Source organism: Mastomys coucha, unplaced genomic scaffold (genome assembly GCF_008632895.1).
Source record: "Mastomys coucha isolate ucsf_1 unplaced genomic scaffold, UCSF_Mcou_1 pScaffold16, whole genome shotgun sequence".
In the NCBI taxonomy this organism is placed as follows: Eukaryota; Metazoa; Chordata; class Mammalia; order Rodentia; family Muridae; genus Mastomys; species Mastomys coucha.
Genome location: NW_022196898.1, coordinates 6,462,761 through 6,475,512, shown reverse-complemented (window position 1 = coordinate 6,475,512; position 12,752 = coordinate 6,462,761). Strand labels below are relative to the sequence as shown.

Here is a 12,752-nt window from a genome sequence, read left to right as displayed (position 1 = left end):
ACTTGGACTTGAGCTTTGTACAAGGGGAAAGGAATGGATCAATTTGCATTTTTCTACATGTTAACCTCTAGTTGAGCCAGCACCATCTGTTGCAAATGCTGTCTTTTTTCCACTGGATGGTTTTAGCTCCTTTGTGAAAGATTAAGTGACCATAGGTACGTGGGTTCATTTCTGGGTCTTCATTTCGGTTCCATTGATCTACCTGCCTGTCACTATGCCAATACCATGCAGTTTTTATCACAATTGCTCTGTCTTAAGGTCTAGGATTGTGATTCCACCAGAGGTTCCTTTATTGTTGAGTATGGTTTTGGCTATCCTGGGTCTTTTGTTGTTCCAGATGAATCTGCAAATTGCTCTTTCTAAGTCTGTGAAGAATTGAGTTGGAATTTTGATGGGGATTGCATTGAATCTGTAGATTGCCTTCGGTAATATGGCCATTTTTACTATATTAATCCTGCCAATCCATGAGCATGGGAGATCTTTCCATCTTCTGAGATCTTCTTCAATTTCTTTCTTCAGAGACTTGAAGTTCTTGTCAAAGAGATCATTTACTTGCTTAGTTAGAGTTAAAAAATATGGAACGCTTCACGAATTTGCGTGTCATCCTTGCGCAGGGGCCATGCTAATCTTCTCTGTATCGTTCCAATTTTAGTATATGTGCTGCTGAACCGAGCACGGTCTTCTTTTTCTTAATAAAGGGTCATCACAAATGGCAATCCCTTTCCTTCCTTTTTAAAACATATGCATTATTTTCATTTTTAAACTGGGATTTCTTATACATGGCATCAGTAGATTCTATATAAAAATAGATTTGACAGTCATCATATTTTAATTACCAAATCTGGATAGTTTCTCTTTAAGGAATGACTTGGTAACTATCACTTTTCTGGTTTTATCTTCCTGTCTTGACTTTCTTCCCTCAAGTACTTGTGTGGGTTCATGGGGTTCTCCTTCCCTTTCTCCCATCTTTTCTCCACTGTTGACTGATTGCTTCCTTCACCTTAAATACTAAGGCTTTTATGTTGGTGTTTTAAAATGGCACAGTTGTGTAGTATTCTTTGCTTATAATGATTGCTCTTCTAAACCTGATGCTAATTTATCATGCATCTTCCTTCTAATAGTTGGATGGAGCCTCGTTATGACAAGAGATAAGTACTTACCAATCATGCATTGTGCCGTGGGGTTTCATCCCCAGGCATTTCAAATCAAATAAAAATAGATACATAAATCAAAGGGAAAATATATAGCTATTAGTTTTGCCCATGACTGTCTTTACTTGTATGTATTATGTGCAGCAATCTTAATTTATGTAAATCTAGGGTTTTGTCAGGAATCATTCTCTATACTGGAAGAGCTCCTTCACACAGTTCAAGATAGCTACAAATATTTCCCAGTGTTTCTTGTCTTAGCCCCTTGATTTGCTTTCATGTCATAATGACTTTCTGAATAGGTAGAAACTTGTGGGCCTCTGTTTTTTGGAAATAGATTTGAAATATACTTTATTTCTTGTGTTCAGGCTAACATTGTTTTTCTGAGGAGAACTGCAAAGCTTTTCTTTGTTCTTAAACCATCAATCAAAGAATACACATAGAGAGACCCATAGCTCCAGGGGCATATGTACCAGAGGATGGACTTAGCTTGCAACAATGGCAGGAGAGGCCCTTGGTCCTATGAAGGCTTGATGCCCCAGTGTAGTCCCCTACAATGCTAGGGCGATGAGGTAGGAGTGGGTGGGTGGGTGGTGGAGCACCCTCATAGAAGCAGAGGGAGGGAGAATGGAAAAGGGGGTTTGTGGAGGAGACACCAGAAAGGTGGATAACATTTGAAATGTAAATAAGTATAATAACCAATAAAAAACCATAAACTATTGTAATAGTTTATTATGACAAATTTGGGTTCTTTACTATTAAAACTCCACGTGGTATTTTATGTCTCTTGAGTATGTACTTTTGGCTACTTTTAGACTTTGTGGAAAGTTCTTAACTGTGTAGTTCTTTTGTTGTATCTTTCATATTCTTAGTTTTGTGTTGTGACTATATCAAATTCACAGAAATCAAGTATTCTATAACAACATCTTTTTATTAATTCCCTCAGTTCTGCAGGCTGTAGGTCTAACTGATTCAGACTGGCCTCATAGCTGGACCACTTTCTTATGTGGACTGGGATCTACATTCAGACTACTTAAGGCTGTGAACATATTCAACATCTCATCATATAGGACTCACAGACCTGTGGCTTTCCTTGTCCGTCAGGGTGCCTAATCACTCGGCATCCTTTCCTGTTTCCCTGCATCTAACTTGCTATTCCCTGAACCAGTAGTGTGTCAGGAGCTTCTCATGGTGAGGTTGTTCCTGTTCCTGTTCTGAGTCCTCTTTCCTGTCTTCTTCCTTCTCAGTGCTTCCTGGAACCACAGAAGTGTCCACCTTTTATAGTACATGTGTTTAGATAGAGCACACCTACAGGGTAATCTCTCTGCCTCAATGTACATACAATTAATTTAACTTGAGAAGATAAATTTGACATGAAAAATGATCTCTCTGTAGGCTCTAGAGGCTGTGGTTCAGGTATCTTTGGATACTTAATACTAGTATATTGCCCTTCTGGGATTTAGTAATACCCGTAATACCTGTCCAAGAGCTCTTGAATTTCTGTATGATAAAGTGCTTAAAATCCTATCTTTTAGCTATTAAATGTGTGTGTGTGTTACATTATTATTATTAACTAAAATTGCCATAGTGTGACATTAGAATTTCTGCTTTCTTCTTGTAATGCTTTATCCCTTGAGCAAAAGCTCCTGTCCTCCCTCTTTCTCCCTACCTCCAGCCCTTGTAGCCATATTCCACTCAAAATTTCAATAAGATTGAGTTTTTTACATAGGTAAGATCATGCACTTTTTCTGTTTCTGTAGATGATTCATCTCATGTTTCAGAGAGGCTCAGTACTCAAGCCTATCCATATTTGTTCCAGATGACAAGTAGTAATGGAATAATAAGTATTCTGGGCACGGTCTATGTACCACCTCTTCCGTATACATTCACCTATTGGTAGACACTTGGGTTAGTTTCATATACTGGCTTTTGTCAACAGTACTACAAGAAGCATGAAAGTGTTTAAAGTCACTGATTCATCATCTGGCTTTCTTAATCTGTTGATTCACCAATTGAAAGCATTTTATCTTTTTTGACTGTAATCTTCATTTGACAATTGTTTAAAGATTTAGAGATTCTTGCTTCTCTTTAATACCCCTTTGTTTGTGCATGCTGGCTTCCTTGCCATGTCTTAACTCTTACAAATGTTAATAGCACTTGCTTTATACTCCTAGAAAGTTCCAGCATCAGATTTACTTATGATCTGATTGTATTAGTTTATTTCTATTGTGTTTTTCCCTGCTGCTTTGAATGCTTGGTTGAAATGAAGTTGTGGTGCCTGTAATATGCCCTTTTCTACCTAGGCTCAGCTTTTCATGTCAGAGGCCAAGCCATTCTGGATTTAGTTGAATTTTATATTTCTACTGTTTTGGTTAATCCTAATGAACTGTAACTCTGAGCCTCCCAGTCTTTTACTGTTTACTTGAGCAGGTGTCATCCATGGTCAGTCGTGTCCTCTCTTTGTTGGATGCTTGAGTATTTTGTTTCAGAGAGGCTCAATACTCAGTCACGCCTTTTGTAATCTTAGACTACTGTTCTTTTACTGAGTACTTGTGTCCAGTGTTCAGGGTTCCTGGATCCTTGTTGTTCTGGGTCATGTTCTCAGTCATGGGCTAGTTGCCCAGCAGGCTGATAGAGAGCCTCACATGGATTTTTAACTACTTCTAAGCAATGAAATCTTGAAACACTAGGTCTCGGGATGTTTTCATAGAGTTTTTCTGTTTCTGCACTAGCTATGTATAGATTTTCTTTTGTGTCCTGAATTGGCAGGATTGTGGGCTTTGCCACAGCCTTCATGAAGCTGTTAGCCCTGTCTGCTCTCTGGAGGAGCTAGGAAGGGTCTAGACTGCTGAGTGCTTTGTGCTGTAGTTGTTGTAATGTCACAGCTTGCAGAGGAAGCAGAGGAAGTTTTCCTCATCTCATACACTTGTTCAGTCTTTTTCCACCCATTGGTGAGGCTTATAGAAAGCAGTTTGAAAGTAATTCCACTATCGCCCTGTGTTTGCCACTCTGAGAATTTTATTCTCCCATATTATAATGTGGGAGAATAACTTCAACTTCAAAATTTTCAAATGTTAGCTGAAATTTTATGACTAGCTCACATGGTGCCTTGTATTCCTCTTCTTTCATTGGGGAAGCAGGTCCCTGCATCCTCAATCATGAGAAGTTTTGTTGTTGCATTCAGATTCAAGCTACTTTGCAGATTTACATGCTCTAGTGTCAGAATAGGATTCTGTCTGTTGTGTGGTTCCCATGTGATTATTTTGTGTGTGATTTGGGATTTCTTCCTCACAAGTAGATATCCTTTATTTTTTCCTTAAGTGTTCCAGTTCTTATTTGTTGACTTTTCAACTTATGTTTTCTAAAAATACCATGTGAACTGAATGCTAGTCTAAAATCCTACTAAATTACTGGCTGGGAAGCAGCTTTCTAAGGAAAGCGGGGTGTATGTCTGCTTTGCTGGGCAAGGCTCTAGATAAGACTACTCATAACGGCTTGGGAACTGAGAATTGCTCTGAAAGAAAGGTGACACAATTTCAAGAGAGGACCCAGGACATTGCATGGGAAAGAGCCAGGATCGCAGTGACCTAGAGGAAGTTACATCCATACTCACATGGCAGTGCTCACTTTACCCTTTCGCTGGCCAGCTTTGAGTGTGACATTGAGAGAAGCAGCCTCCCTTCTGGTGCACTTGACAACGCTGCTCAGCTTTGCAGGCAGGGGAGGGGGCCACTGAAACAGCTACTGTGGCATTATTCTCTATGAATTCCTAGGTTTTTAGGATTATACTTCTATATCAGAGAATTATACACAATTCTCCTGACCCTTCATGTCACTGGGCTTGAGCCTCATTAATGGCTTATTTCCTTGCCTTTATATTTTTGTCTTCCTATAGGGAAGTTTGGTGATACTTTGTCAACTAGTTGACCTGAAAAGAAGAATGGCTGTGTTTGCATGTTCATTTGTTTCCTTTCCATCTACTAAACATCCAAATAACAATTTCCAAAAGTGCACTCCAAAAGCTTGCATAATTACCTAAAGACATCCTAAAAGCATCACGTTTCTTAATACATGAAAAAATGTTTACTTGAAATTTAGTTTACATCGTAAAGTAATAAGCCTCTTATATAGAAAAATTCTGTTCAGCCTCAGGTTTTTAATCTTGGGTAATGCTATTTTCTTAATGTATACATTGTGCTCTTAAAGAATATATTATTTTAATTAAAAGAAATTGGGAGAAATGTTAGATTTCTATTTTATAAGATCACGGAAAAATAAAATAAGCTCACTTTATTCCCCAGTACAATGTTTTGCTTAGTGGTGGCAACCCTAGAAACTTACAGCTTAAAAACTGTTTAACTGTATGTTACTGACTCTGAAATTTGTGATCTGTTTATCCATCAACTCCATTATGCTTACTTGTGTTTCATAGCAGTAATTGAATGAAAGCCTGATAAAATGTTTAAAGCCAGTGCTTTTCAGTTCCTAGTCATAACATGTAGTTGATTAAACAACCTTATATGGCTTTTCTACTATAATGTCCCCTTTCTATGCATTTTTTTAAACAAACCATTTCATTTACCTACGCCTACATTTCCTAATTCATACAGGAGCATGGATTGGTAAAGTGTTTGTAGCACAGAATTCCCTAACTGAATTACTTCCTATCTGCTGCATCTCTTGAGTACATTACTTTACATAGCAGAGTTGCTTACTTTAGCTTTACGTTCTCTTGTTATTACTACCCACTCCTTTTTTGATATAATGAATGAACATTTAGGAACTTGACAAAACAAAATTATAACTTTTCTATATTTATGTAAGTATGCTAAGAAGCTAAAATATTATGAAAGAATTTGGCATTGGTAGTAAATCAACATGATTTTATGAAGCAGCACAATTATAATAATGGAGTTTATTAGAATAAAACTGATAATGTATATAATGTCCAAAATGAGTTGTAATCACACGTTTTCTAGGAGCACAGCATGAAGGAAGTGCGCTTTTCACCCGTTGGCGAACTTCCCTACTCTGCTGGCACTTCTTCTCCCACCATGACCTTGAATGGAGCCTGAGGTCAAGCCTTGTTTGGAAACAGTTAATAAGTATTGTAGTCACAGTGTTTAGATACTGTTTTCTCCTGTAGCCTAGTGGCCTAATTGTGTTTTATTTATACAACATTCTTAGAATTTACTGGGTCATTTCAAATAGATAAAAAATAAAATACTAACTGGGTGCAGTGCCACACACCCTTGATCCCAGCACTGGGGAGATAGAGGCAGGCAGAGCTCTCTTTGTTAAAGGCTAGCCTGGTCTATGTAGAGAGTTCCAGGACAGCTAGAGGTACATTGTGAGACTGTGTCTCAAAACTAACAATCAAACCAAAAAGTAAGCAAGCAGGCAAGCAAGAATCTAATTTGGGGTTAAAAAAACAATATTAGGTACTTGTAATTCAGGCCATGAAGTTTTGCTATTAGATTATATCTATTAACTATCATCTGAAACATCATTACCTCATAACTCATTTTAGGGTTTTATTTTCCTCTCTTTAGTAATTTTGTTGAAATAATATTAAATCACTTCAGGTCTCAGTATTATTTTCTACATGGAAATCAGTGGTGCACTTTTTTATTAGATATTTTCTTTATTTACATTTCAAATGTTCTCCCCTTTTCTGGTTTCCCCTCTGGGAGAAAAAAAAAAACCTATTCCCTCCCACCTCTCCCTGCTCACCACCTGACCCTCTCCTGCTTACTGGCCCTAACATTCCCCTACACTAGGGCATAGATCCTTCACAGGGCCAAGGGCCTCTCCTCCCATTGATGACCTACTAGGCCATTCTCTGCTATACATATGTTGCTGGAGCCATCAGTCCCACCATATGTACTCTTTGGTTGGCGGTTTAGTCCCTGGGAGCTCTGAAGGTACTAGTTAGTTCATATTGTTGTTCGTCCCAAGGTGGCTGCAAACCCTTCAGCTCCTTGGGTCCTTTCTCTAGCTCCTTCATTGGGGACCCTGTGCTCAGTCCAATGGATGGTTGTGAACCTCTACTTCTTTATTAGTGGGGTACTGTCAGAGCCTCTCAGGAGACAGCTATATCAGGCTCCTGTCATTCCAACACTTGCTGGCATTCGAAATAATGTCTGGGTTTGCCGATTTAATATGGGAAGGATCCCTAGGTGGGGCAGTCTCTGGATTGTCCTTCCTTCAGTCTCTGCTCCACACGTCTCTGCAACTCCTTCCATGGGTATTTTGTTCCCCCTTCTAAGAAGGATCAAAGTATCTACACTTTAGTCTTTTTCTTGAGTTTCTTGTGGTTTGTGGATTGTATCTTGGGTATTCTGAGCTTCTGGGCTAATAAGCACTTATCGGTGAGTGCATACCATGTGTGTTCTTTACTGAATGGCTGAGAAACACCTGAAGAAATGTTCAACATCCTTAGTCAATAGGGAAATGGAAATCAAAACAACCCTGAGATTCCACCTCACACCAGTCAGAATGACTAGTATAAAAACTCAGGTGACAGCAGATGCTGGAGAGGTTGTAGAGAAAGAGGAAAACTCCTTCATTGCTGGTGGGATGGCAAGCTGGTCAACCACTCTGGAAATCAGTTTGCAGTTCCTCAGAAAAATGGGTATAGCACTACCAGAGGACCCAGCTATACCACTCCTGGGCATATACCCAGAAGATGCTCCAACATGAAATAAAGACACATGCTATATTCATAGCAGCCTTATTTATGATAGCCAGAAACTGGAAACAACTCAGATGTCCTGCAACATAGGAATGGATACAGAAATGTGGTACATTTGCACAATTAAATACTACTCATCTATTAAAAACAATGAATTTATGAAATTCTTAGGGAAATGGGTGGATCTGGAGGATATCATCCTGAGGTAACCCAATCACAAAAGTGGTGCACTTTCTTAAAGGGTTTATGCTTAATATCCATAAAAATAGCCAAGTTCAAAGGTGGCACTGACCTAGCTTGGTGTATCATTACATAACTGCAAAATGATGTGTGTATCATTAGTGTAGGTCAAGTTAAGAGTGGAGTAAGGAGAATGATATCAGAGGTTCAAACAGTTTTGGTTCTAATCCACAGGCAATTTCTGTATTCAGGCCAAAACTGTACTAAAGGGTACATGAAAGACTGTGGGGCCAATTATCTAGTCACTGTCCTTGTATATTCTGTGCACCAAATGAATGTTTCTTGTAAATGAAGTAACCTCTTCAGCAAACTGAAAAATTACTATGATCCCATAAAGTAAAAAAAGGATGCTGTTTTGTGCTCAAAGGTATTCTTTGCTTTGTTTTATTTTGTTTTTCTGTTTGGTAGATGGTGTTTAGTTGTTTGTTTGTTTGTGGTCTTATGCTATAGCTCAGTCTGATGTAGAAATTGCCACCTTCTGTTCTATGCCCAGAAATTCCATTTATTTTATCTTTGAGAGAAACTGTTTACAGGACTGAAAGCCACGGAGTTCCCAGAAGTTGACATTTCTTTGCTACATGTCAATAGATCGTTTTCTTATGTATACCATGGAATCTGAACTCGTCATACTGTGCTTTTCTCCAAGAAGTAAAAGAAACAGTAGATGAGCAGTACAGGCCCAGCACCTGCCTTCTTATGCAGAGAGGTTTCAGTCTTTATTTGCTGAACAATGAGGGAGTTCTAAAGATGAATTCTATGTCTGTTCTTCTTATTTTAATAATGACACATGGTTAAGCACATATTTTGCCCTCCTTTGAAAACACACGATAACTATCAATATCAAGAGTAACCTATCATTTTCTTCAGTGTCGAAAGGCATTCTATGAGTTTTTCACTTAGAATGTTTTGTGATGTGTGATGAGAAAATCTAGTAATATGGCTTGATGATAGATAGTACCTCCAGTCTTGAATTTTCCCGTTTCTGTGTGCTCATTCCTGTTATTCTTAAGTACAGGTCAATATTAGTGCTTCTTTGCAGTATTGGCTTTAGAAAATATTATGTAGAGTTGTCTCACTTCTACAATTGTGATTCCTACGTATGCTTCCATAGTATATGGAATTACCTTAGTGGGAAGCTATAGGAAATGACTCTTCAGAAGAAAAGGATTTGGTGAAATAGGAGATGCAAAAAAAAAATGGTTGTATTACCAGTTATAAAATGTCAAAGAACATTTACAGTGGTAGTGAGAATTCAGAGGCTTGAGGTACTCTTAACTCTTTAGCTTTTGTGTTAATCCTTCCTTAGTATCACTTTCTCTTTAAAAGTGTCAGAGGGGTCCCTGATGAGCATCACCATCACCTGAGACTTACTTGTACACTCATAATTCTATGCTCATTGAGAAACGAGTAACTAAGCAGTCTGTCAATAGGCTCTGCGGTGATTCGGCCTCTCCTGTAGCTGGAGGGCCTGTCTCAAATAGACACATCACTGTTAACTCCTCACTCTATATCTGTGCGGCAATGTATTCATCTAGGGTTATATTGAACTTTATTTTGTTTAATGTATCAGAGCCAGATTTCACCAGAATACATATGAGCGGGCTTTATGCAAAATAACACCTACAAAACTAACATTACGTGCCTCTCACTATGTGGTGTGTGCTTTTCTGCTCAGAGTTTGTGGCTTAGCTGATTAATCCTCAGTGGGTAGATACTTGGATTATCATTCTTCAGAAAAGCAGAGCTGATGTGCATAACATCATGTGGCTTAGTCTGTGGCTCAGGCAGGATTCCTGGTTGCACGGTCTTTCTTACCACTTACTTCTATGGGAAATAGATCTGTAGTCAAAATATTTACCTGCCTAATGTAAAAACACTTTCCTCTTCCATTATTTTCTTTTCCTTATAACATGTACCTGCAAAGCAGCTACTTAACCTATAATACTGAGCAATATAAATACTATTTCAGAGATTGAGAAAGTAAATGGACTGAGGAGATGAAAAATGTTACTCTAATGCAAATCACCTGACTTCCAGTAATTTCCTTTGTTGTCCAACTTACAGGGAATGTTTCTTGAGAATTGGAGTTTAAGTTCTTTGTAAGTGGTCTAGTGATCACACAGTAGGCCTCAAAGGTATTTCCATTGATGATGCACAGAGATAGAAGAATTCACTTCTCCTGACATTCTTAGATCTGTGACAGTATCTTCGGCCCCTTTTTCAAAGTATAGTTGTTCTCATTCAGTTTACAGTCCACAGAGTAGACACCTTTCTGTGCAAAACTGTGTCTCTTCCATATGAAACTTCCTGTTTTCCATGGGCTAGGACTGAACTTTGAGTGTGACTTATAAATATTTTAATTTAGAACTAAAGTTTATTTGGCATTTATATTGAATTATATTTACTAGTCTTTATGTCTTAATTTCAACAGCATCACTGCAAAACTTGAAAGAGCTTTAGAAAAAGTTGCTCCTCTTCTTCGTGAAATTTTTGTAGACTTTGCCCCATTCCTATCTCGTACACTTCTGGGCAGTCATGGACAAGAGCTATTGATAGAAGGTATGATCTCTCTATTCTACATATTTTACTTTCATGCAATGTACCTATTAATCCTGGCATATCCTGTGCATTTTAAAAGATATATATTGCCAAAGAAGTTAAAGATACAATAGCTGCAGATTCTCATGAGACTTTGGGTGTGTTTTCTTCTCTTCATTCATTTTAAAATGCCATTTTGCAAAGTCGATATCAATAACAGAGATCCAAATGAGGGACTTTGAATGGTCTTAGAATGGGCAGCAGTGGCTCGTCTTATTACCAACACTGTACACTTTCACTGGGACAGCATTTATTTATTAACATTCCCTGCTGTTCAGAGAGACAGTAGTTTTTCAGATGACTTTTCTTATCCACATAATGCTTTTAATGTAAGAAACTGTAACCAGGAGGTCAGTAAAAATGTGGAGAAATACTGAGTGGGCACTTGTGAAGCTGTCATCTCCTACTCAACAGTGGCTTAGGTAATGAATGCTGGCGGTTTAACTTGTACCCCTGTAGTAGGAGAGGAGCTTTGAAAACTACAGCTAAATGAAGCTTCACTTCATTTCATAGTTTCAGTTCATGGCTGTTTATGAGCTTCAGAAAGAGCATCAAGACGGCCCTGCAAGTTAAAGAGGTTCTTTCCCACCCTTTTAGTGGCCCTTGGACTTAGTACTTGTGACTTCCACTTCCAGCAACAAGGGCATTTTCCTGCTTGTTCTGATATTGTTCTCTGTTTCTGCAGTGTTTCTTTGAGACAAAATGGTGATACTCAATGTCTTATTTGTATTATTTACTCTATGGCCTTTGGGAGTGGCTGAGTTACTATAAAATGGATTATTTGGATGAGAATGAAACTGCATAATGCATAATTTCCAAACAAAGTGATAGCTTAGGAGAACAGGAAAATGTCCGTGTCTCTTGACTGGGGGGCATGGAATAGAAAGTACCCAGAGAGAGGTCAAAAATCTTTGTATTACCTTGAATGATTGATTAGCAAGCTGTCACAGTTCTGGGAAAAGCGGGAATGTCACTGTTGCTGTCATTACTTCCACACACAAATTGAAGTTGGAATTGTCGCAGGGATCACAAGTGCACGTCTAACTATAAGCTGCGCCTTAATGAAATTCTTGCCCTTACAGACTTGAAAACCTCACCGTGCCCACAGATTATGCTTGCTCTAAATGCACTGTTTGATATGTGTCTCATGGATGCACTGATACACCTGTCCTGAGTACTGTGATGGAAGGACCAGATGTATCCCTAAGGGAGCTAACAGTCTAGTAGACAAAACCTATAATTTAGAGCATATACACAGTGGAGTACAGTAAGGCCAGGTGGCTGGATAGCCACTTAGCTTTCTGCTGGGATCAAAAGCAGGTGTGTTACTAGGCTAAGTCCTGCCTTCTCTTGGAGCCTTTTCTAATCTTCACAGAATTTTGAAGTTCCTTGCTTCTGTTCACTTCCGTGCCAGCTCAGTACTATCCTATGACTTCCAGACAGAATTTGAGCCAGATAACCCATTAGATATTAGATATTGCTAATTAGATACCCCAGATACTCCAAACTCACTTTCAAAACTTTAGTACCCTTTTTCCTTAGATTTCTTATAAAATTACTCAATTGTTTTATTACTAGTATCACTATTAATGTGTAAACATTTGAAAAAAATTCTAATTATTCTTTAAGTTGTTTCTCTTATACTTGATTTACAGAAATTCGGTAAGAAGTGATACTTTCTGAAAATACTAATTTGAAACCTAGTTCTTCAAACAATACTGCAAATACTGTATCAAGCTGTAGAAACCCTATGAAGAGGTGGTGTGAATGTTACGCTAGCTAAAATACAGATTTTAAGGGGGCTGCTGCTTGGTGGTGGGGTCTTTTTATTTCCTTAATTCTTTTGATTTCATTGGAGTATGTTCTCCTGAGAAGCAAGAAAGCTGGTAATTTAGACTTTCATATTTTTGTAACATGATAATTTTACCTTAAAATTTCAATAAATATTAACTGAAGATGAATATAAATCTTTCCTCAAATCCTGTAAACATTGAGAATATCCTCCTCTTATATGTACCTTCTTCTAAAGTTTACAGAAATTAAAGAAATGTTGATTGAAGATAAAGTAAAGG

General features: G+C 38.2%; 1 protein-coding gene and 1 non-coding gene across 6 annotated transcripts in view; one reads left to right on the top strand and one right to left on the bottom strand.

Annotated features, from left to right (window-relative positions):
- The window catches only part of Nbea (neurobeachin), a 551,294-nt gene that overhangs the window by 222,787 nt on the left and 315,755 nt on the right, over positions 1–12,752 (top strand). For all 5 annotated transcript variants that reach the window (XM_031373880.1, XM_031373884.1, XM_031373881.1 and 2 more), the window contains one exon: positions 10,514–10,641. In XM_031373880.1, the coding sequence (XP_031229740.1) occupies positions 10,514–10,641 (128 nt within the window). The remainder of the gene's footprint in view (positions 1–10,513; positions 10,642–12,752) is intronic.
- Positions 570–676, bottom strand: LOC116094466. The gene has a single exon (XR_004120126.1). It is a non-coding gene; the product is annotated as a U6 spliceosomal RNA (small nuclear RNA).